This window comes from Schistocerca nitens, chromosome 4, assembly GCF_023898315.1.
Source record: "Schistocerca nitens isolate TAMUIC-IGC-003100 chromosome 4, iqSchNite1.1, whole genome shotgun sequence".
NCBI classification, from domain to species: domain Eukaryota; kingdom Metazoa; phylum Arthropoda; class Insecta; order Orthoptera; family Acrididae; genus Schistocerca; species Schistocerca nitens.
Window position 1 is genome coordinate 314,798,172 of NC_064617.1, and position 25,626 is coordinate 314,823,797.

The window sequence follows — 25,626 nt, forward strand, 5'->3', positions numbered from 1 at the left end:
TGATGGTCACGAAGTCAATGAAGTTAAGGAATTCTGCTTCCTAGGCAGTAAAATAACCAATGACGGACGGAGCAAGGAGGACATCAAAAGCAGACTCGCTATGGCAAAAGAGGCATTTCTGGCCAAGAGAAGTCTATTAATATCGAATACCGGCCTTAATTTGAGGAAGAAATTTCTGAGGATGTACGTCTGGAGTACAGCATTGTATGGTAGTGAAACATGGACTGTGGGAAAACCGGAAGAGAAGAGAATCGAAGCATTTGAGATGTGGTGCTATAGACGAATGTTGAAAATTAGGAGGACTGATAAAGTAAGGAATGAGGAGGTTCTACGTAGAATCTGAGAGGAAAGGAATATGTGGAAAACACTGATAAGGAGAAGGGACAGGATGATAGGACATCTGCTAAGACATGAGGGAATGACTTCCATGGTACTAGAGGTAGCTGTAGAGGGCAAAAACTGTAGAGGAAAACAGAGATTGGAATACGTCAAGCAAATAATTGAGGACGTAGGTTGCAAGTGCTACTCTGAGATGAATAGGTTAGCACAGGAAAGGAATTCGTGGCGGTCCGCATCAAACCAGTCAGTAGACTGATGACCAAAAAAAAAAAAAAAAAAAAAACATACCACTGTTGCAGCCCAACATGTTCTACAGAGCGTCGACATGTTGCCTTGGCCTACTCGATCACCCAGATCTTCTCCAGTCAGGCACATATAAGACAATAGCCGACAGAAATTCCAGCGTCATCCACAAGCAGCATCAACTGCCCCTGTACTGAATGACCAACTGCAATATGTATGGAACTCCATCCCACAAACTGACATCCGAACCTGCACAAAACAATGCATGCACGTTTGCAAGCTTGCATTCAATATTCTGGCTGTTGCACCGGTTATTAATGTACCAGGATTTCACATTTGCAAAGACTTATTTCACAGTTACATTTACCTGTGTTAACCACTTAAATGTGTTACGTTAACAAAGCTATTCGCTAAATTTCATTACTCTACGTTAATCATTTTATGTTGTTGCGAGTTTTTTCCATCAGTGTATTTCAGCACTAAAGATGGGTATACAACAGCTGAAATCTAGATCTGCAGTAACATGCAGATTGGATTTGAGACTGACTGCCTTCCTTTCCTTTTCTGGAACATACTAGAGTCGCTGCGCACAATTGTTCGGATTGAATCAAACCGAGTTAATATTGCAGCCCCATTCTCGCTGAGTACCTAGTATTATTTACGCAATATTTACCATCTTCCTGAGGAAATGCATGGATGTGCTATCTACCTTACACGTAAATTTTAGTCGGTTAATAAAAGCTGTAAATACAATTTTAATTTCATTACTGAGCAGTACATAAAAGCCACCGTTCCCGGAACAGATGATTAGTGACATTATTCGGAAAATCTGAATCATCAGAATCTCCTTTGAAACTATTCAAATTATTGTGCACGGCTTACATAAACAGCATAATGACGTTTCAACAGCATGTATTTGCTCGGTACGCTCCAGAACAAAACGAGTTTTTCCACAGCAAATACCGCTGCTGTTTCACTGGTAAAGTCAGGTATTTTTCGAGCTGTCAATAACGTCGGTATACGACACAAAAACAAATAGATTTTCCACTCGTGTATTTATTGCAGAGAGGATACTTTTTGAGTTACGTTTTGGTGGGATTCGGTTTTACTTTTCATTTAGTGCGACCTATATAACGGAAAGTACGCATTCTCCTCTTAATACTTATTTGAAAGCTGAGAACCCCTTTAGCATTAGTCGAATAACGGTTCTACGCAATATGAAATAAGGAACAGTGTTAATCAGGGGGCCATGGTATACTGTGAATAGTATTAACTTTTTTTTCCTCTGCCTATACTTAAACTAAATGTTTAATTGTATTACAAGTGGAATTAAAATGTTACACATCGCACTCCTGCAGAAACATCCTTCTCAAGTGCACTGACATTTCCTCTTTAAAAAGTTTTACTCGTTTAAGAAATTCAGCAGTGGTTATCAAGCTCGCATTGGTAACCAGTTTCCAAAATATACAACTCATTTTGAGAAAGAAACCAGCAGACAGTAAAAAAGTTTAGATACGAAGAGAAGCTTTTGAAATATGGTAGGACTGAATAATGGTGAAGATCAGATTGGCACACTGGATTCCTGATTAGGAAGACTGATTAGAAAAAATTTTTAAGGCAGAGCTCGACTATAGAAAGGCATCGGTTGAAAGCACACGGCCTGAGGCATCAAGGGATCGTGTTGTATAAAAATTGTAAGAGGAGAGCAAGGCTTGAATACGGTTTCAAATGAATGTACACTATTTAATCAAAAGTTTCCGGATATCATTATGTAATGCGGAACTGATCACCACAAGATCTCACGAGAGGCAGTAACACCAGAACGGATCGTTCAGTAGAGCGTAGCAGGTTCGAACGTGGACTGAGAGCGAAGTCCGTCAGGGCATTTCAAACCTTTTAAATTTGCCCAAATCGACTGACGGTGATTATGAGGAAGAAACGCGAAGGAACAGCCACGGCCAAACCAAGACGAGTAAGAACTCAAAGCGACGGGAAGAGACAGTTGAGTAGTGAGCAGGGTTCCTAGCGAGGTGGTGCAGTGGTTAGCACACTGGATTCGGGAGGACGACGGTTCAAACACGCGTCCGGCCTTCCTGATTTAGGTTTTCCGTGATTTCCCTAAATGGCTTCAGGCAAATGCTGGGATGGTTCCTTCGAAAAGGCGAGGGCGACTTCTTTCCCCATCTTACCCTATTCCGATGGGACCGATGACCTCGCTGTCTGGTCCCCTCCCCCGAATCAACCAACTACGGAGGGTGGAAGTAAAAACTCACACAAAACCTGCGGAAAGAATCACTCCTGAGTTCCAAAACGTCACTTGCATCTCGGCTAGGACAAGGTGGTATGTTCCTATGGGACCAAACTGCTGAGGTCAAGGATCCCTAGGCTTACACACTACATAATCTAACTTAAAATAACTTACGCTAAGGGCAGCACACACACCCGTGCCCGAGCGAGGACTAGCACCTCCAACGGGGGGAGCCGAGCGAACACTGACAAGGAGCCTCAAACTGCGCGGCGGCTAGAACGATTGAGCGTAGAGTGTTAAAAATAATGGGGCAGAATGGTCGAGTAGACCTTCAAAAGCAACACATATCTGTAATCAGCGATAAGAGACATTTCAGGTGACGTAAAGAACGATGTCATTGAACAGTACATGACTGGAAACGAGTGATTTTGTGTGATGAATCAGACTGTGGCAATCCGACGGAATGGTTTGGGTTTTGCAAATTCCTAGAGAACGTTTACTGAAATCATGTGCAGTGCCAAAGTGAAGCGCGGAGGAGGTAGTGTCATCGTTTGCGGCTGATAAGGGTGTTGACCCCTTACGCACTTAAAAGTAAACTGTCAGTGCGGAAGGATATAAACACATTTTACGGCACTGTGTACACCGTACAGTAGCGGATCGGTGGTGACTGTTATCACAATGACAATGACAGAGTGCACTGTCACTGTGATACCAATCATCGTCTCCGAACTTGTCACCCCGTCATACAGCAGCAACTACGAGACAGTGGTTTGTTGAAAATAAAAGTCCTGACCTGCTCAGTGTTCCGACCTGAGCCAAATGGAACGCCTTTATCATGATGCTGACCGTCTCTGGGTTTCAACAGAGTTCACGCTGACACAAAAGCACATTAATATCCACCCACATGATATACTTTTGATCCGATAATGTAGATCACAGCAATTACTCGTAGATAAAACGACTTGCAGAAGGTAGATTAGCTTGGAGAGCTCCATCAGACTAGTCTTCTGCATGAAGTCCACAAGAGCAACATAGAATCATACTCCAAGGGATAGAGACTTCAACACACTGACAGTCGAAACAGAAAGACAGTTATTTAGTAATGTAACATTTTGTTTAACGAAAGTATCAATAATTGCTAAGTTATAAAATTTCCATAATGGTATTCTGTGTGTTGCGCTGGATTAACCGAGCGATCTAAGGCGCTGCAGTCATGGACTTTGCGGCTGGTACAAGCGGAGGTTCGAGTCCTCCCTCGGGCATGGGAGTATGTGCTTGTCCTTAAGATAATTTAGGTTAAATAGTGTGTAAGCTTAGGGACTGATGACCTTCGCAGTTAAGTCCCATAAGATTTCACACACATTTGAACATTTTATTCTGTGTGTTACTAGAGAAACAGAGGTCAATTATGCTATTTTATTCGTTATGATAGAATAAATTAAAAGCTTTAGTTTGCTTTTTTCGTACAGTATTACTTTTATTGTATTTATTCGGATTTCGGCTTACAAGGCCATCTTCAGACATATACTGACTATTGTCACCAAAGAAGTTACAATGCTTGTAACCATCATCGGAAGGGAAGTTACACATCTAGATTGAATCAGAAACGTACAGTAAATAGCATGTTTGAGAGTGTGCTGGTAATGCAATGTAAAAACTAAACAACTTAACAGTAAATAAATAAAAACGGCGTAAAAAGGCGAAAAAACTTTGACACAAAAGCCTACATAACAATTTGTATTAATAAATAATACCAATAAAATAAAATAAAATTAGTATTTGACGAGGTGACTTCAGGAGGTATAAAACAAGGAGCGTCGTACGCCAACCATTTAAAAAGAAGACAGAATTATCAATATAACTACCGGATGTATAAGAACCGTAATCAATATCATTAAAATAAACAGAAATGAGTTAATGCAGGAAAATAAAGGAAGGTGAGGGAACATATAGTAAATTTAATCTTTGAGACTGTGGTGGTACTACATTTTAAAAGATAAAAAAGCTGAACAATAGACAAATACAAAAGGAGCAAACAGAAAAACATGTTTTTATTTTACTTCGTTCATTTATTTAATGTAAACTATTACATAGACACAGTTTTGAGTATAGTGTTAATGTTTTTCGTGTTTGCTCCTTTTGTATTTGTGTATTGTTCAGCTTTTTTACCTTTTAAAATGCAGTACCACCACCATACTCTCAAAGATTGCATTTACTGCATGTTCCTCCACACTCCTCCATTTTCCTGCATTTATTCATTTCTACTGATATTGCTTAAGTTCCTTACATATTCTCTAGTCTACCAAGAACCGACGGAAGAGTCAGTTAGCATCATGATAGACTTAATATTTTAGTAACTTCATTTCTGATCTAACTACTCTCGATTTATAACTATTAAATTGCACCAGGATAGCCATTAGATGGGTTCCTTAATAAATTTGCTATGAAAGCGAGGATACCTCCGCTGGGTGATGGGTTTGGACCAGCCATGTGATGACAAACTAACGGATATGTAGGTCTGCTTCAGATCTAGCTTTCATTATGGCGTGGTTTTTTGTAGGAAAATCCACTATGGTTGCCATAGAAGCTTAAGCCAACCAGGACAGTACATCGGTTTCTCGATGTGGACGAGACTTCAAACATGCTCCAGGAAGATGACCGAGTCTCACTTTTGTCGGTTTTCTTAGAGCACCCGTAATGTCTGTGTCGAGCAGGCAGCGTCTACCACAAGGAACCTCTCGCTAGGCGCCACGTCGGCTAAAGCCTTGTACGGAGACCTCGTGCCCTCAGAGGAGTAGTGAGCATCTAATATAGATCGCAAAGTTTAACGCACTTGAGGCGTAAATACCCTTCATAATTTACGCGACACAAAGATGAACTGACAATTTGCAGTGTGCAGCTAGCTACACCTAGAGATGCTGTTGCCTGCAAGCTTGGCTGCACGTCGTTGTCTACCAAGGCTGCTACTAACTGTTCGCATTTATGTCACTCGTCTCAACCTTCCTGGGCCTTACTAAATAATAGACGGTATTTATGTGGCAACTTAATATTTATTTGATGTCTGTGTTAATCAGTGAAATCTGATGATGCCACTAGTGCATTGCGATTTCAATGAAAAATACCTGTTTTCTGAAGTAAATATAAATCCTTCATGCACAATACACATTTCCTGCCAAAAAAGTGAAGTCCCCAGAAAGGGACGAGGAAACAAAATAAAATTTCATTGGTTTAAAGGGTATATGCCAACGGCCTTGCTGCAGTGATCACCGAAGTTGAGCGCTGTTGGGCTGGGATAGCACTTGGATGGGTGACCATCCCGTCTGCCGATCGCTGCTGGCAATCGGGATGCACTCAGCCCTTGTGAAGCAAATTGAGGTGCTACTTGATTGAGAAGTAGCTCTCCGGTCTCGTACACTGACATACGGCCAGGAGAGCGGTGTGGTGATCACATACCCCTCCATATCCACATCCAGTGACGCCTGTGGGCTGAGGATGACACGGCAGCCGGTACCCTTGGGCCTTCATGGCCTGTTCGGACGGGGAAGGGTATATGATATTATTTCAGTGATTAAAAAATCAAGTCAAATTTCCAAAGCACGTGGTACTCTGAGCCCACTTTTCAGGTCGATGTTGCACCCCGTCTGGCCTACTGCATGCACTGATTAAGGTGGGAAGGGTGTCAAAGTCGTTGTACCCTCTCCTGAGGGGAACTCGCCTTGCTATTTTAATTGGTCCTTAATGCACAACATACTGGTCCTGAGACGAAGTTGACGTCCGATCTGGCCCAACACGTGTTCTATAGGGGAACAGATCTGGTGAACTCGCTGGCCATGGAGAGTACTTCAACATCAGCAGACGGTTCATAGAGCAACATGCCATGTGTGGATGACCTTTGTCCTGTTGAAAAATGGGAACACCATACCGCTGCATGACAGGTACACGAGGACGCTGAATATCCATTGACGTACAGTTGAGCTGTCAGAGTTTCCTCAGTCATCACCAATGGTGACCTGGTCTCTCCGAATACCACGATGGCGGAAGTAACACCGCTGTGCCTCTCCAAATCATTGTAAGATGGACCCTCCGCCCAGTTAGCACCCATACTTGCGGACGATGCTCATCCAGGACAGTGCAGTACAGGGATTCGTCGCAGAACACAATGCGACGCTTTTCACCAGTAGTCCATGCTTCCCGATTTCACCACCACTCCAGACGCAGACATATGGAATGGTAATTACCTAGTCCGGTTGCTACTAGTCTCCAACCAGTGACGTGGGATGATGCAGAATTTTGCACAGAGTCCATTACTTGTTCTTGGATGGCAGGCAGGCGCAGTGTTGAGTGGTACTTAAGTAAATAAATTAGTGAAATCAAAGTGAACTAGAATATAAATGAAAAACTTGGTTTAGTTTAGAGAGTTACATACTCGCAAACAGCGGGCCGAACAGCAGAACAGAAGAAACAATGACCATGAAGTCAGCAACTTCCACATAAGCGGGCGCTGTCGATTCAGCCGTCAGGGCATCGCCCGACCGGCTCACGTGTTTCTCAGTTGTCGCATGTGAGCAAAGGCCCTCGCCTACATCCCGAGAGCCAATGACCGACGTTAAGAAGATTCTTCGAGAAGCTTTTCAACGTGACAGAAGAGGCAATGACCGGCTCACGTGTTTCTCAGCCATCACGTGTGATCAAAGGCCCTCGCCTACATTCCAAGAGCCAATGACCGACGTTAAGAAGATTCTTCGAGAAGCTTTTCAACGTGACAGACGAGGCAATGACCGTGAAGTCGTTCACCTCCAGTAAACTGAAGTGAATAAATACGCGAGACGCAGTGGGCCAGACAGATGAAGTCAGATGAAGACGGAGACGGAGACGGAGACGAAGACGAGAGACGAAGGAAGAAAAGAAGAGTAGCAGTAGTTTTCAGTCAGTTTCGGTGCTGAAGACCGTCATGCAAGAAGAGTCTGCATCATGCACAGACGAACCAAGTCCGCCGCTGTAATGGAATAGCAAGCAGCAGCCGCTGCGCCAGAAGACAGAAGTTAAAAGGTATTTGAAGTCTGGTTTTTACATACCCGGGTGACTCGTGGGGACGGGAAGGAGACGGCCTCACATCAGTAGTCACCTGTGAGCTGGGATGAAGACCTGACAGCCGAAGACTGGCAAGCGGGAGTCCGTGGTTCGAGTCCGGGACACTGGCCTTCTCCCGCCGCGCCGCTCCGCTGGTCGACGCACAACACACGCGGCCGCATAGAGAAGAGAAACACTGGGACGCGACACCCAAGATATCATCCGATGCACGATTTCGCTCGCAATAATTAAATGGGCCACCTCGCGCTGCGCTTCTCCAGTCAACTGAGCGAGACAGCGACACGAGATACACACACGCTACGCGTAATCAGACGCCGCCGCCGCCGCCGCCGCCGCTGCCGCAGCAGAAGACTTCACAAACGACACAGCTGCCGCTCTCCGAACCAGAACATCCCGTAAGATACAGTTGTACAAATCTTCAATAAAAGTTATCTTATGTAAAAATGATGTTTCATTCGACCTCATACCCGAGCCAAGGAAGAACCCAACCTGCCCACATGTTGTTAAGAGAGAAAAGTTAATTTATTTAATATTTTCACCCTGACCGAATGCTTTAGAATGCTCATCCTGACAATTGACAGCATCCAAAGAGAAAACCCAGTTACATTTAGTAGCAGAAGTGTCACATTTAGTAACACAATTGTTACATTTGATGTCAGAAGCCGTTATAGTTGTTACATTTGGTGTCAGACAAAAAACCCTTGGCTCAATATGAGGTGTGAATGACAGTCACTAAAGGTCCACAGTTAGTATTGTTTAATGTATGAAAGGATAGAGGTGCGCATAGCGGTCGTAATATTTTCTTTATTTAGAAGTGTATTTTCTCTCATGATTTTAAGAGTTTGTCGAAAATATTTAAACATCTTTTTTATTCAGTGTGGTAAGATTGTGTAACTAATAGTTGTAAAATGATGACACGAAATCGTACAAAGTCAGAGTCAGCACCACAAGCGGTTTCTACTGATGAAGCTATTCAGAGCTTAGTTAATCAGATAGAACAGCTTAAAAGTGATAATAATGCATTATTTAAACAGTTGAGTGAGGTTAGGCAAACCAGTTCAATCCCTCCCACCCTAGATTCCTCAGCAGCAGCCTTAGTAACTCCTTTTTCAGGTAAACCTGGCGAAGACATAACAACCTTTTTTGATGATTTAGTAGCAGCTGCAAAGTTAGGATCATGGTCAGATGAACAGCTCTTACAAATGACAAAGTTAAGATTGACAGGAGAGGCTAAAGCACACGTCTTATACCATGAAGAATTACGGAATGCTCCAACATTTGAGGAATTGAAGAAAGGATTGCTTAAACGTTTTCAAAAACAGAACAGCTGTAGATTTTATAAGGAACAGTTAAACACTATCACTCAGAGGCAAAACGAGTCTTTAGAAAGCTTTGTAGATAGGATTAGAAAAGTTAATATTAACACCTATCAGTTGACAACTAGTGATGAAGCAAATAAAGTTATTTTACAAGAGGCAGAAGATAGAGCTCTGGATACATTTTTACGTGGGTTACCTCCTGAAACGTCCCGTCGTGTCAGGGCAGTTTCCTAAAAATTTAGCGGAAGCTGTATCTGTGGCGACGGCTTTTGAAGAAATTGACATTGCCACCAGATACAAGGAGAAGCGAAATGTATTTTCAGCAGGAGTGCGATGTTTTAGGTGCGATCGACAGGGACATATAGCAAAAAACTGCAGACAACCTCAATGCACTAATTGTCAAAGAATAGGTCACACATTCAAGGAATGCAGGTCTAAGAAAGTTTTTGGAAATAGAAACCAGTTAAACTCAAACGGGGATGTCGGAGCCGCCGCCAGGCGTTCCCAATAAAATTTCATGCCATTAAGGCGAATGTGAAGGCGGAATGCTGGTTATCTGCTACCATACAGGATAAAGAGGCAAGGATACTAGTGGATACAGGCGCAAACGTATCAATAGTGAGTAATGAATGTATTGGAGAAAAGAAATATGACCCTCCAAGGTATAGATTGAGTGGAGTAGGAGGAGGTACAGTGAAGTCATTAGGATGTACATCACTGATTTTCTATATTCACGGTGTACAATTTCAGGAAGATGTAGAAGTGGTAACAAAAGTAACTGACGGGTACGACGCGATCCTAGGACTGGATTTCCTGAATAAACATCACGCTAAAATCGACCTCAGACAGCAAACTGTAGAACTTAGCGGAATAGTGTTTCAGCTAGGTGACACCGCTGCAAAGGGCCCTCTGCCGCAAGATTTCCCTAACCGGAAGGCGAAATCAACTATACTGCGTGCAACGTCCTTGAAGGTTGATTCGCGGGATCAGATACCGTCTGGCTCAGGAAAACTTTTCTGGATGACCGTTGACTCCGAAGTACCTACAGATACAGTGTGTCTAATAGAGCCTTTAGAGGAAAATGAGGAATTAGATGTATCACATTGTTTTGTACGTAGAAGTGTTGTACGGGTTCAAGACGTTGAGGGAGAAAGAAAAGTACCGGTACATATTGACAATTTCGGAGTGGAGGACAAAGAGTTGCATAAGGGAATATTAGTAGCTACAGTCAGTACTTTTGAAGAAGAAGATTTCATTTGGTCAGATATTAATGATGGTCAGAAACCAGACGCCTATAAAACCGCATTACGCCAGAAGATTGAGCATTTGCAAGGAAATGATAGAGACACGATAGAAGCAGTTTTAGTTGAGTTTCAAGATTTATTTAATGCAGAAGGTCCACTGCCAGCAACAAATATCACACAGCATAGGATCCCAACAGGAAATAGCCCCCCAGTTTATAGGAAGCCTTATAGAGTTGCGCATCACTTACAGCCAGTACTGGATGAATTTATAGAACAGCATCTAAAAGATGGAATCATAGAATATTCTGATTCGCCTTATAATTCAAATATCGTAATTATTCCAAAGAAGTCCCCCGACGGTACGAAACGATATAGATTTTGTTGTGACTACAGACACCTTAACAAACAAACTATCTCAGATGTTTATCCTCTTCCAAACATTACAGATATCATTGACAGTTTGGGTAACAGTAAATACTTTTCAACAATCGATCTACGTAGCGGATATCATCAATTGGAAGTTGCACCTGAAGATAGGCATAAAACAGCATTTTCTACCCCTGGAGGCCACTGGCAATTTAAAAGAATGCCTTTCGGTTTGAAAAATGCACCAGCAACTTTTCAAAGACTTCTCGATGGAGTATTGCGAGGACTCAAAACTCAGCAATGTTGTGTATATCTGGACGATATTATTGTATTCTCCAAAGACATTAATGAACATGCTGTGCGTCTGCGTAATGTTTTTCAGAGACTTAGAAAAGCTAAATTAACATTAAATATGGAAAAATGTAGTTTTGCATTGACAGAGGTTACATACCTAGGGCATGTCATTAGTGAAAAAGGAATTAAAACAGATCCTCGATTAATTTCGGCGGTTAAGGACTTCCCAACACCACAACGCGTTAAGGAAGTACAAAGTTTCATTGGTCTCGCATCGTACTACCGGAAATATGTTCAAAATTTCGCTGAAATTGCCCGACCCTTAACCCAATTATTGAAAAAGGGTGCAAAATTTCATTGGTCTGAAGATTGTGAATCAGCATTTCAAACCCTTAAAGATAAGTTAACACACAGTCCAGTATTAGCCTACCCAGATTATAATAAAGAATTTATTTTATCCTGTGACGCAAGTGGTCATTCAGTAGGAGTTGTTTTGAGTCAGAATATTAATGGCGCGGAACACCCCATAGCCTACGCTTCGAGACAACTAACAACGGCAGAAAGAAATTATTCCACAACGGAGAAAGAATTGTTAAGTGTTATTTATGGTATCAAATACTTTAAATGCTACTTGTACGGTAGGAAATTCAAGGTCATTACAGACCACCCAGCTTTAAAATGGTTGCTTGGATTAAAGGATCCATCTAGTCGTCTCACGCGTTGGGCCCTATGTCTTTCCGAAATGGATTTCGAAGTTATCCACAAACCAGGCAAAAAACACACGAATGCAGATTGTCTAAGTCGGAAAATAGCACTTTTGGAAGCAACAGGCCGAGATACTGAGGACTGGAGAAGGGCACAAGATGAGGATACAGAATGCAAAAAATACGCAACTCAAAAACAATTTTGCTTTGAAGATGGTGTATTATGCCGTAAAACAAAACTTGGACCGCGAATTGTTGTTCCCCAACACCTTAGACAAGAAATAATGGCAGAGGCCCACGATCATATCCTTGCAGGACACGGTGGACAGCGGACAACCGAAAGACGTGTAGCAGAGCGATTTTGGTGGCAAACCAGAAAGCAGGATGTTGCGCAGTACGTTCGTAATTGCATTGCGTGCGCACAACGAGCAGAATTTTCTCGTTCAAAAATACCCTTACAGAGGCTCCCCGAAGCTTCATGTCCATTTCAAATCTGCGGAATCGATCTCTACGGGCCATTTCATAAAACACCTGCTGGTAATAAGTATGTTCTTACAATTATAGATCACTTTTCACGCTATCTAGCTATGGTGAGTCTCCCAGATCAGCAAGCAAATACAGTTGCCCAAGCTTTAGTTAACAACTGGATACTCAAATTTGGCGTACCTGAAGCTATTATCACAGATCAGGGATCTAATTTTATGTCTGAACTAATGAAACAGCTTTGCCACTTACTAAAAATACGCAAATTACGCACAACTCCGTTACACCCTCAGTGCAACGGGCGCACAGAAAGAGTTCATCGGACAATTGGCAAGATGCTTAGTTATTATATTAACGAACAACATTCCAATTGGGATACGTATTTACCAATAATCGTGTCGGTATACAACGCCAAAACGCATGAAGCAACTGGCATGTCACCTTATGAAGTGGTCTATGGCAGAAAAATGCCGTCCCCTTTTGATGTACTCAGGCAGAAAAACGGAAAAGTCGGAGAAACAGTAAGAGATTTCAGTCGAATGATGAAGGATGTATGGAAAAAGGTTCAAAAATCTAATACAAAGGCTTTGGAACGACAGGAAAGATTAGGTAATACCCAAGCTAAATATCCAAATTACAAAATCGGTCAGTGGGTTATGGTTTCGACTCCTTACATTGCTAAAGGAAAAACGAAGAAATTTGTAACAAACTACAGAGGTCCTTACCAAATTATTGAGATCACGTCACCAGTCAACGTTAAATTGCAACTGCCCACCCGAACTACCATTGTGCATGCAAGTCGTTTAAAACCTTTCAAGGGCGCTCCAGATGTAATTCCTTCAACAATAGTATCTGCTTTTCCGAAGGGTGGAGGAAGTTCCCGTAAAGGAAAAAGAGTGGCCACGCCAGCACAACATACAGACATGGCACCATACAATCTTCGACCAAGAGTGCGAATGTCCTAGTTGAATCTTAGTAGACTGTAGTATACATATGTAAATAATTAATAAATGATAATGGTTTATTTTTTAAGAAAGGAAAGTTGAACGTAGAGACATGTAGATCTTATAGTTAACAATGTATTCCCTCTTTTCTTTGTTTTTGTTTTTACGAGATTGATAGGTTCATAACCATGTTGTTTGCTTTTTTCAGAAAACGCCATGCAAGCATTTCCTACACAAAACCTGTCCTACCTCAATTGCTCCCTTGACAGTTCCCTTCTGAAGTCATTAGATACGTTCATAAACTCACAGCAAGGCAAAATTGATGCCAATGTTATGATGAAACATGTCTTAAAATTAAAAGGTGAACGCAAAACGAAAATTATAATGCTAGGAACTGGTATATCTGGAACATTTGTGTTGGTGTTTCTACTTTGTACAGTTTTCTTTTATTTAAGACGAAAAAATAAGCCAAATAATAATATACCACTTCATCAAATCCCTGTTAACTGGATACCACACTCTTAACTGGTGTACTTCAGTGGTTACTTTTGAGCATTAGTGTATTAATTTTGTTTATTGTACTTCACTCTTTATTAAACAGTCTCATGTTAAAATAAACAATACTGTAGAATAGATATTCTTGCATTAGTATAGGGTACATTAAACAGGTGTTGCTATGTTACTTTCTAAGTGAATAATCTATTTTTGTTCATTCATTGTCATAAAGATTTGTTACACTTATTATAACCATTTATGTGTGAACTATGTGATTCATGAGCATACAGTGCTTTAGTAAAGTGCTAAAGTATTTTCAACATACTTAATGTGCAGCGTGTGTAATCTTCTAAGTCGAGAGTTTTCATTGCTTATGTTAGTGCTTTTGCCGTGTGAAGACTGGAGGAATGTTGAGTGGTAAATTCGAGGGCGAATTTCTCCGAAGGGTGGAGGAATGTTGAGTGGTACTTAAGTAAATAAATTAGTGAAATCAAAGTGAACTAGAAATTAGAATATAAATTAAAAACTTGGTTTAGTTTAGAGAGTTACATACTCGCAAACAGCGGGCCGAACAGCAGAACAGAAGAAACAATGACCATGAAGTCAGCAACTTCCACATAAGCGGGCGCTGTCGATTCAGCCGTCAGGGCATCGCCCGACCGGCTCACGTGTTTCTCAGTTGTCGCATGTGAGCAAAGGCCCTCGCCTACATCCCGAGAGCCAATGACCGACGTTAAGAAGATTCTTCGAGAAGCTTTTCAACGTGACAGAAGAGGCAATGACCGGCTCACGTGTTTCTCAGCCATCACGTGTGATCAAAGGCCCTCGCCTACATTCCAAGAGCCAATGACCGACGTTAAGAAGATTCTTCGAGAAGCTTTTCAACGTGACAGACGAGGCAATGACCGTGAAGTCGTTCACCTCCAGTAAACTGAAGTGAATAAATACGCGAGACGCAGTGGGCCAGACAGATGAAGTCAGATGAAGACGGAGACGGAGACGGAGACGAAGACGAGAGACGAAGGAAGAAAAGAAGAGTAGCAGTAGTTTTCAGTCAGTTTCGGTGCTGAAGACCGTCATGCAAGAAGAGTCTGCATCATGCACAGACGAACCAAGTCCGCCGCTGTAATGGAATAGCAAGCAGCAGCCGCTGCGCCAGAAGACAGAAGTTAAAAGGTATTTGAAGTCTGGTTTTTACATACCCGGGTGACTCGTGGGGACGGGAAGGAGACGGCCTCACATCAGTAGTCACCTGTGAGCTGGGATGAAGACCTGACAGCCGAAGACTGGCAAGCGGGAGTCCGTGGTTCGAGTCCGGGACACTGGCCTTCTCCCGCCGCGCCGCTCCGCTGGTCGACGCACAACACACGCGGCCGCATAGAGAAGAGAAACACTGGGACGCGACACCCAAGATATCATCCGATGCACGATTTCGCTCGCAATAATTAAATGGGCCACCTCGCGCTGCGCTTCTCCAGTCAACTGAGCGAGACAGCGACACGAGATACACACACGCTACGCGTAATCAGACGCCGCCGCCGCCGCCGCCGCTGCCGCAGCAGAAGACTTCACAAACGACACAGCTGCCGCTCTCCGAACCAGAACATCCCGTAAGATACAGTTGTACAAATCTTCAATAAAAGTTATCTTATGTAAAAATGATGTTTCATTCGACCTCATACCCGAGCCAAGGAAGAACCCAACCTGCCCACATGTTGTTAAGAGAGAAAAGTTAATTTATTTAATATTTTCACCCTGACCGAATGCTTTAGAATGCTCATCCTGACAATTGACAGCATCCAAAGAGAAAACCCAGTTACATTTAGTAGCAGAAGTGTCACATTTAGTAACACAATTGTTACATTTGATGTCAGAAGCCGTTATAGTTGTTACAGCAGATATGAAGTGGTTACGATGTTCTTGGTGCACTATATGGCGATCCTCCCTTGTAATGGTCATACGTGGTCGACCAGAACCTTAACGATGATTATGCCTGCATTATCATTTCTATGAACTCCAACAAAGGGTCACTGTCATATCAGAACGCCCCACATAACTAGATATTGCACCAGCCGGCCAAATGGAGACCCACAATGAAGCCCGTTTGAAACTCTGCAGGTGTCAAAACCGCAGTCTCACACAAGTACGCCGCATCTCCGTGTCCTGCACAGTGACCAGTCAATTTCTGTCCCTTATATATCCTATCAGTAGTGGTAACAAAACTGAGCCCGAACAACACTAATCCACTATGGTGGTCGCTCTACCAGTTACACAGAACTGACATTTCAGTCATTGAAATACTTGCTGGCGGTGTACTGGCATCTGACCATTTATTCCGGTGGCTTTACTTTTATTTATTTATTTATTTTTGTCAGGCCCTGCCTGGTGTTGTCACTGTGGTGTGGCTTATCCTGATCGCCTAAATTTCCATGTGCTACCTCCCCCTATGAGCCATGGACCTTGCCGTTGGTGGGGAGGCTTGCGTGCCTCAGAGATACAGATAGCCGTACCGTAGGCGCAACCACAACGGAAGGGTACCTGTTGAGAGGCCAGACGAACGTTTGGTTCCTGAAGAGGGGCAGCAGCCTTTTCAGTAGTTGCAGGGGCAACAGTCTAGATGATTGACAGTTCTGGCCATTAACACTAACCAAAACGGCCTTGCTGTGCTGGTACTGCGAACTGCAGAAAGCAAGGGGAAACTACGGCCGTAATATTCCCCGGGGGCATGCAGCTTTACTGTATGGATGAATGATGATGGAGTCCTCTTGGGTAAAATATTCCGGAGGTAAAATAGTCCCCCATTCGGATCTCCGAACGGGGACTACTCGGGACGACGTTGTTATCAGGAGAAAGTAAACTGGCGTTCTACGGATCGGAGCGTGGAATGTCAGATCCCTTAATCGGGCAGGTAGGTTAGAAAATTTAAAAAGGGAAATGGATAGGCTAAAGTTAGATATAGTGGAAATTAGTGAAGTTCGGTGGCAGGAGGAACAAGACTTCTGGTCAGGTGAATACAGGGTTATGAATACAAAATCAAATAGGGGTAATGCAGGAGTAGGTTTAATAATGAATAAAAAATAGGAATGCGGGTAAGGTACTACAAACAGCATAGAGAACGCATCATTGTGGCCAAGATAGATACGGAGCCCACGCCCACCACAGTAGTACAAGTTTATATGCCAATTAGCTCCGCAGATGACGAAGAGATTGATGAAATGTATGATGAGATAAAAGAAATTATTCAGATAGTGAAGGGAGACGAAAATTTAATAGTCATGGGTGACTGGAACTCGACAGTAGGAAAAGGAAGAGAAGGACACGTAGAAGGTGAAAAAGGAATGGGAGCAAGGAATGAAAGAGGAAGCCGCCTGGTAGAATTTTACAAAGAATCTTGAAAGATGGTTGTATACATGGAAGAAGCCTGGAGATACCGGAAGGTATCAGATTATATAATGGTAAGACAGAGATTCAGGAACCAGGTTTTAAATTGTAAGACTTTTCCAGGGGCAGATGTGCACTCTGACCACAATCTATTGGTTATGAACTGTCGATTAAAACTGAAGAAACTGGACAAAGGTGGGAAATTGAGGAGATGGAACCTGGATAAATTGAAAGAAGCAGAGGTTGTAAAGAGCTTCAGGGAGAGCATTAGTGTGCCGGCCGCGGTGGTCTAGCGGTTCTAGGCGCTTGGCGCTTAGTCCGGAGCCGCGCGGCCGCTACGGTCGCAGGTTCGAATGCTCCCTCGGGCATGGATGTGTGTGATGTCCTTAGGTTAGTTAGGTTTAAGTAGTTCTAAGTTCTAGGGGACTGATGACCACAGATGTTAAGTCCCATAGTGCTCAGAGCCATTTTTTTTTTTTTTTTTTTTTTTTGGAGAGCATTAGGGAACGATTGACAAGAATGGGGGAAAGAAATACAGTAGAAGAAGAATGGGTAACTTTGAGGTAGCAGAGTTTCAAGTAGGCAAAAAGACGAGGGCTAATAGAAATCCTTGGGTAACAGAAGAGAGATTCAATTTAATTGATGAAAGGAGAAAACATAAAAACGCAGTAAATGGAGCAGGTAAAAAATAATACGAACGTCTCAAAATGAGATCGACAGGAAGCGCAAAATGGCTAAGCAAGGATGGCTAGAGGACAAATGTAAGGATGTAGAGGCGCATATCACCAGGGGTATGATAGATACTGCCTTCATGAAAATTAAAGAGATCTTTACAGCAAAAAGAACGACTTGCATGAATACCAACAACTCAGATGGAAATACAGTAATAAGCAAAAAAGGGAAAGCAGAAAGGTGGAAGGAGTATATAGAGGGTCTATACAAGGGTGATGTTCTTGAGGACAGTATTATAGAAACGGAAGAGAATGTAGAAAAAGATGAAATAGGAGATATGACACTGCGTGAAGAATTTGACAGAGCAGTGAAAGATCTAAGTCGAAATAAGGCCCCAGGAGTAGACAACATCCCATCAGAACTAATAATAGCCTTGGGAGAGCCAGGCCTAACAAAACTCTACCATCTAGTGAGCAAGATATATGAGGCAGGCGAAATACCCTCAGACTTCAAGGAGAATATAATAATTCCAATCCCAAAGAAAGCAGGTGTTGACAGATGTAAAAATTACCGAACTATCAGTTTAATAAGCCACGTGTGCAAAATACTGAGACGAATTCTTTACAGACGAATGGAAAAACTGGTAGAAGCCCACGTCGGGGAAATCAGGTTGGATTCCGTAGAAATGTTGGAACACGTGAGGCAATACTGACTCTACGAATTATCTTAGAAAATAAAATAAGGAAAGGCAAACATATGTTTCTAGCATTTGTAGAGAAAGAGAAAGCTTTTGAGAATGTTTACTGGAATACTCTCTTTCAAATTCTGAAGGTGGCAGGGATAAAATACAGGCAGCGAAAGGCTATTTACAATTTGTACAGAAAGCAGATGGCAGTTATAAGAGTCGAGGGACATGAAAGGGAAGCAATGGTTGGGAAGAGAGTGAGACAGGGTTGTAGCCTATCCCCGATGTTATTCAATCCGCATATTGAGCAAGCGGTAAATGAAAGAAAAGAAAAATTCGAAGTAGGAATTAAAATCTATGAAGAAGAAATAGAAACTTTGAGGTTCGCCGATGACATTGTAATTCTGTCAGAGACAGCAAAGGACCGGGAAGAGCAGCTGAACGGAATGGACAGTGTCTTGAAAGGAGGATATAAGATGAACATCAACAGAAGCAAAACGAGGATAATGGAATGTATCGAATTAAATCGGATGATGCTGCGGGAGTTAGATTAGGAAATGAGAGGCTTAAAGTAGTAAATGAGTTTTGCTATTGGGGGAGCAAAATAACTGATGATGGTCGAAATAGAGAGGACATAAAATGTAGACTGGCAATGGCAAGGAAAGCGTTTCTGAAGAAGAGAAATTTGTTAACATCGAGTATAGATTTAAAAGTCAGGAATTCATTTCAGAATGTATTTGTATGGAGTGTAGCCATGTATGGAAGTGAAACTTGGACGATAAATAATTTGGACAACAAGAGAATAGAAGCTTTCGAAATGTGGTGCTACAGAAGAATGCTGAAGATTAAATGGGTAGATCATATAACTAATGAGGAGGTACTGAATAGAATTGGAGAGAAGAGAAATTTTTGGCACAACTTGACTAGAAGAAGGGATTGGTTGGTAGGACATGTTCTGAGGCATCAAGGGATTACTAATTTAGTATTGGAGGGCAGCGTGGAGGGTAAAAATCGTAGAGGGAGACCAAGAGTGAATACACTTAACAGATTCAGAAGGATGTAGGTTGCAGTAGGTACTGGGAGATGAAGAGGCTTGCACAGGTTATTGTAGCATGGAGAGCTGCATCAAACCAGTCTCTGGACTGAAGACCGCAACAACAACAAACCTTGATTTATCACTGTAGGAAGTAATGGGTGATTCACGACTAGAATGTTGATTAAATACGATGAAATTAATAAATGCATTAAATAAAAAAAAGATGGTAGTGGCTCCCGACGCGCAGGTTAATGGCGGCTTTCCTGAATTCCGGATACCGGTCGATACTATTCCGCGCTGTCGCTGAAGGAACAAATTGCAGAGATTATGGAATATCAGCAGGCATTGCGATTGATTGGAAGAAAAACTACTAACGCCAAATGTCACTGTAAGCGGAGAGAATTTGTTTGGCGTGAAAGTAGCGAGGGAACTTGTTTGTGATGTGGCCTTCAAAACTTGTTACGTTAGGGATATTTTGGATAGTAACACCCCGAATTCAGTCTCAATAGTTTTGAAGTGTAAGGACAAATGTGTAAGCTTTTTACCAATGCAAAAGAACATTTCGTTTACAAAGGAAGGTGATAACCTGAAACAAATGTAGAATTTAATTCCGTCCACACCCTCACCCCGAAAATGCGAAGCGAATACCGCCAATTGAGTCACTGAGAATGGTCTTGTAGCTCCAAAACGCGTTCAACTAAGGGGGGGGGGGGATAAAATGTACACTGAAGACAATTATTAAGAAAGATATTACTAAACTATAAATTACATTGTTGGATATTCCTTCACGAAATGTCTGTTAGTACTGCAAAAACTTCTTAGTCATTGCTTGTGTTTCGAGAGGATTTTTTGCTTCTCGTACTTCGGGAGCGACACTCGCCGAAATTCCCCGCGCTGAGCACGATGGAGGCGCACGTTGTAGTCAAAGCTACTGGGAGGCCGCGTCGTTCGGGACAGATCTGCAGGCCAGCTGCAGATTCGGTCGTTTCGTGAGCGCGTCCGCGGTGCCTTCATCGTGATCCGGACCAACCGAAACAATGAATAAATGATTCTCGGGATACCGAAGCTGACGGAAACTCTGTGACACAGATCATGTAAATCGTCTTTGGTTTTTCATCGCGCCTGTTGGTAAATTATTACTTTCATAAAAATAAACATTTCTTGTGTCATGAAAGTCTGCAAGATTCAATGGCCATTTCCACCGATGGGAAAACCGCCAGAGTCGTTAGGCCGCGCCATATCTGTCTACAAATATCTTCACTGGTCATCTTTTCGATCACTGTGGTGGGAGATTCTTCAAGATTGCACGGGTGATCCTGGATAACTGAACACTCTCTGAAGGCGGTGTCCTATTCGCTTGTAAAAGTGTATTTTCTCGAACTTTCTTGGAGTAGTGTAGTTACGATCTATAAATCCTTAGGTTACTATTGAGTAAATACTGAAAGCCGATGGTGAAACGGAGGGAGGGTCCGGAATATTGTTGTTGTTTTGCCTCCTCGGTTCATTCGAGATAGCTGCTTATGTTCCACGTCGTAGTGATATGTAAGAAATCTGGAAAAAGTGTTATCCCCCTCCAGAATGAATAACTCTACTATCAAGTGTCTGACTTCAAGTTCACCAGTCTCACTCAGAATATACCATCTGATCAAAAGTATCCCGACACTCTTTCTAATGCGGAATTGACCATTAGATGTAACGATTGGCAGACCGGCTAGTGTAAGATGTGGCGGGGAGTACTGCGTAGTCAGCAGCGAAGCAGTAACAGTCAAATGGGTCTGTCTTGTGAGGTCAGTGACTTCGAATGTGGCCTAGTCACTGGATGTCACCGAAGTAACAGATCCCTCGACGATATTTCAACTCTTCTAAAGCTGCACAAGTCGACTGTTCCGGATGTGAATATGATGTCTGAAAGAACGAACAACCATAGCTAAACCAAAGCCAGGTAGAGCTCATTTCCTAACGGACAGGGACCATCGAGCATTTTAGCATGAAATCACCGGAAGAAATCACTAATTAGTTCCAAAGTGTTACAAGCAATCAATCTAGCACAGACTAAGTGCATGCATCTCATACAGGAGATGGCGTAAAGGGCGACGCCGCTGGGCAGGGGCACTCAGAGACAAAAAAGTGTCGCTAGTAGAGCCCAAAGGACACATCTCAAATTAATATTGACTAATTGATCTCCGGATTCTCTTGATCGGATAGTGTAAACGGTCTATGTAGGGTTTAAAAAGGAAGATGTTCACTAAGACCCACGACATTAATTCTGCAAATATGCGTTTTAGATGGTCATTTATCGGGGAAAGTTCATCATCGTGTCGGAGAAACGAACTCATCTGTGAAGGAAATATTACGCACAGTGGACGTATGCGCAACGCACATCACTGGTGGCCTCCGACACCAAATCCTTAGCGATTAACATTCTAATAGCAAATACTACGTAGAGTGCTATCAGTAAAATTTCTCGTGTCGCTCTCGCTCATTTGAACCACGTGACCATCGAAATAGCCGTGTAACTTGAGCCGTAACGTATCACTGAAACGATTAGTGTGTCGGCTCTTTCTCGAGCCCGCGCTTTGTCGCGGTACAATTGGATGCGATCGCTAAGTATCCGCTCGAGGAACGATTAAAAACGGATCCGTCTCCGTCTGCATATTGTATGTTTTATTTTTTATTTTATTGTTACATTTCATTTAAATAAAGTTTAGCTGGTAAGAACCAGTGACTGTAGCCTCAATATGTATGCTGATACCAGGGTGCCGTGCTATTATGCTATTACGTTGTAGTAAATATACTTTGATGTTGACAATCCTCTATCGACTTGATCCTTCCACTCTGAGAAGCCTTAGAACCTGCTAACAACACTGCCTTGGACCAAGCGAGATGGCTTTATGGTGTCACACTAGTAGAACGGGCTTTTAGTTCTGTATAGGAGTATCCCAAATTACGTCACCTGTGAAGGACATCATCTTTACGCCAGTGACTGTTATAAGTTTTTATTATACATTGCAATTTCGGCCTTGGACCACTATCAAGTGCTGATAATAATTACTGCTTTAAGCCATGTCAACGTAATGTAAGCTGAAACATTTTATGTCTTTTTTATGGTATTTCAATTCCCCATAGGAGCAGGCTGGCAGCAGTAAATGCGCTGCTCTTCAGCCGAAAGATATAGAACACACAATTGAAATTTAAAAATAACATAAAGGAGAAAATATGGTGTACATAGATAGAAAAAAGGGGAGAACATTATGGAAGACAACAGACACGAAGGGGGTGACTGTAAAACGGAGATAAAAAACGTAAAAAAGTAACGCACACAAAAAACCTGACACTGGGACAATTAAAGTAACACATGGCGAAGTATGACCGGAGCATAAAAGTATCGACGGACGGGCAGCACATAACAATCACTGACAGTAACACTATGCACAAGTCCAGCACACAATTAAAATCACAGCTCTCGATGCACAGGAAAACAGCACCAAACACAACACTGACGTAGCGCACAGATGACGATGAGCAAACCAAAGGATCTGCAAGCGGCATGGAGATGAAGGAGAAGGGAGGGAGGGGGATAGAGGGGGAGGGAGACGGGCGGGGAAAGGAGGAAAATCCGCTCTGTTGTATGTCGTTGTCAATCATGTTAAATACATTTGTGTCGTTGTTACAAAGTGCGAGCACACGTATTGAAACATCGTGAAACAACACAATCTGAAAATGCACATGTTCGTTAGCCCATCACCAGCCACACATGCATTAGACCACAGCTGCAGAAGTGTTGTGTTGTTTTACGATGTTCAAACCCTCCAAGACCCAAGCAATCATCGTAGGCCACACCACCCCCTCCTACCGCCTCCTGGATTTCTACCTTACCATCTATGGCCGCCCCATTACTCTCACTCCCACCTTCAAGTACCTTGGCATCACCGTCGACCGCCGCCTTTACTGAACACCCCATCTACTCACAGTCCAAGCCAAAGCATGTAACCGCCTCCATCTCCTCAAACTCCTATATGGTCAAAGATGGGGTTAGACCCTTCCACTATCCTATATACCTATAATAATTCCCTCATCCGCCCCTTCCTATGTTTTGCCCACCCTGTTTGGATCTCTGCCGCCCCCCCCCCCCCCATCTACTACAAATCCCTGCAAATCCTTGAGCACAATGCACTCTGCCTCGCTTATCACATCCGTCCCCTGTCCCCCACGAGGATCCTTTATGATCTGATTCCCTTCCTGTTCCTTGAATGAATATGGATCCTCTACGTCTCGTGTAAACTGGATCCCCCCCCCCCATCCTTTGGTTTCCCCCATCCTCTCACACCCTAGCCTGCTGCCATGCTGGTAACACAGTGTCCTACCTGGTCTCCATCTCCACACACTCCGTACCCACACCCAAGGTGGCTTCCGCCAACTCCCCCTCTCGGATGATGTCCTCGTGCCTTCCATCTACACCTACTACCAGCTCTAATCCCTCTTTCTTCCCCCCTCCCTCCTCCGGGCTTCCTCACTCCCACCCTCTCCCCCTTCTCCTCTTTTTTCCCTGCCGACCAGCTTTTTTCTCCTTTTCAACCCCCTCCCAAGCTTCTGGCTCCTTCCTTCTCCCCTCGCAGGCCCCTTCCTCCTCCCCTCCTGGTTTCCCCTATTGTCTCTCCCCCTCCCTTTTCTTCTCACCCTTCTACCCTTCACCCAGTGGTAGGTCCCCTTCGGTGCAGCGATTTTTAACATTTTCGTTATGATGTCAGTGTTTCTCCAGTAAGGTGTGCAGTGCTACATTCCATCAGCACCAACGCTGTCGCCAGCATCATTCGTTTGTGTTCCCACTGCGGTGTTTCTTTGTTTTTGTGTCGACTCACAGTGCTCATTCTCCGAATGTTTGAGTGGTTCTCATCTGTGTTGTTTTTAAATCTACCATTTATACTCATCTATTTTTGTTTTTGTGTACTCAACAATTTATACCAGTCTATGTTATGTGTTCTTTTCTCATTTGACTATGTTTTTCTGTAACTCTCTTGGCTGGACAGCAGTGTATTGTGCCACTGCCAGCCCGCCCCATTTTGGGGAGTGTAATAACAATAAAGAAAAAAAGACGTACAAATGTGTCAGCTTACATTACGTTGACATGGCTTAAAGCCGTAATGTCAGGACTTGATAATGGCCTAAGGCCTAAATTGTAATAGTGTGTAGTAAACACTTACAACAGTCACTGGCGTAAAGATGATGTCCTTCAAAAGGTTTTTTATGACTGTGAATCCCAGCTACAACAAGTGTATACGTTACCTGTGGTTTTCTTAAATTCGTTAGAGCAAATGCCAAAATGGAAGTTTTCCTTTGAGAAGGACCTGGCATACTTATTTCATCATTACCCAAACAGACCTTGTACTCCACTGGTAACGATCACGCCTCTGGCGATTTCTTACAAGGGAGTCTCCTTTCCTTCCTTCTGAACTACGTTCCAACTTACTATGAGTGGTGGTAATGTTCAAGAGTCTGACTTACTGTTGGTGAGGCGCATGGTGCGGGAGCCCTCGCTGGCGGACAGCAGCCCGGAGCAGGTGGCGTCGCCCGACTGGGCCACGTTGAAGGAGACGGCGTCGCCGGGCCCGGAGAGGCGCTCGTACACGAAGCAGCGGTAGCGGTCCTCGTCAGAGTGCGCCAGCCGGTGCTCCAGCCGGCCCACGAAGTAGCGCACCGAGCCGTCCCGCCACGAGCCCAGGCACTCCAGCTCCTCCACTGCAACACCGCCCGGCACAACGCTGCAGCTCAGCCTACTGTACATACCAGAGACATAAGTATTCTCCTATTGCACCCAGACCTCCCCCTGGTCTTTGGCATAAAAAACAGTTCGAAACATGTATGTATAAACGAAGATATTGACTGTAAACAATAATAAGGGACAAGTTGGCTGTTTTGGGAAATTGCCAGTAAACAGCTCACAAGTCAGATACTTCAAGTACATCCATCTTTTTTTTCAGATATTCATTGATTTCAAAAATTTATAGAGTAACGACATAGCTTTACAATCGTTAATTCTATTCAAAATTTTATTCTTGAAAATACGTCAGTGGTTCCAGAATGA

General features: G+C 43.1%; 1 protein-coding gene across 1 annotated transcript in view; it reads right to left on the bottom strand.

Moving 5' to 3' along the window:
- Window positions 1-25,626, bottom strand: part of LOC126252274 (uncharacterized) — a gene marked incomplete at both ends in the record, with an annotated part of 54,045 nt that overhangs the window by 20,078 nt on the left and 8,341 nt on the right. Inside the window, one exon of the mRNA XM_049953147.1 lies at window positions 25,047-25,280. Within this exon, the coding sequence (XP_049809104.1) occupies window positions 25,047-25,280 (234 nt within the window). The remainder of the gene's footprint in view (window positions 1-25,046; window positions 25,281-25,626) is intronic.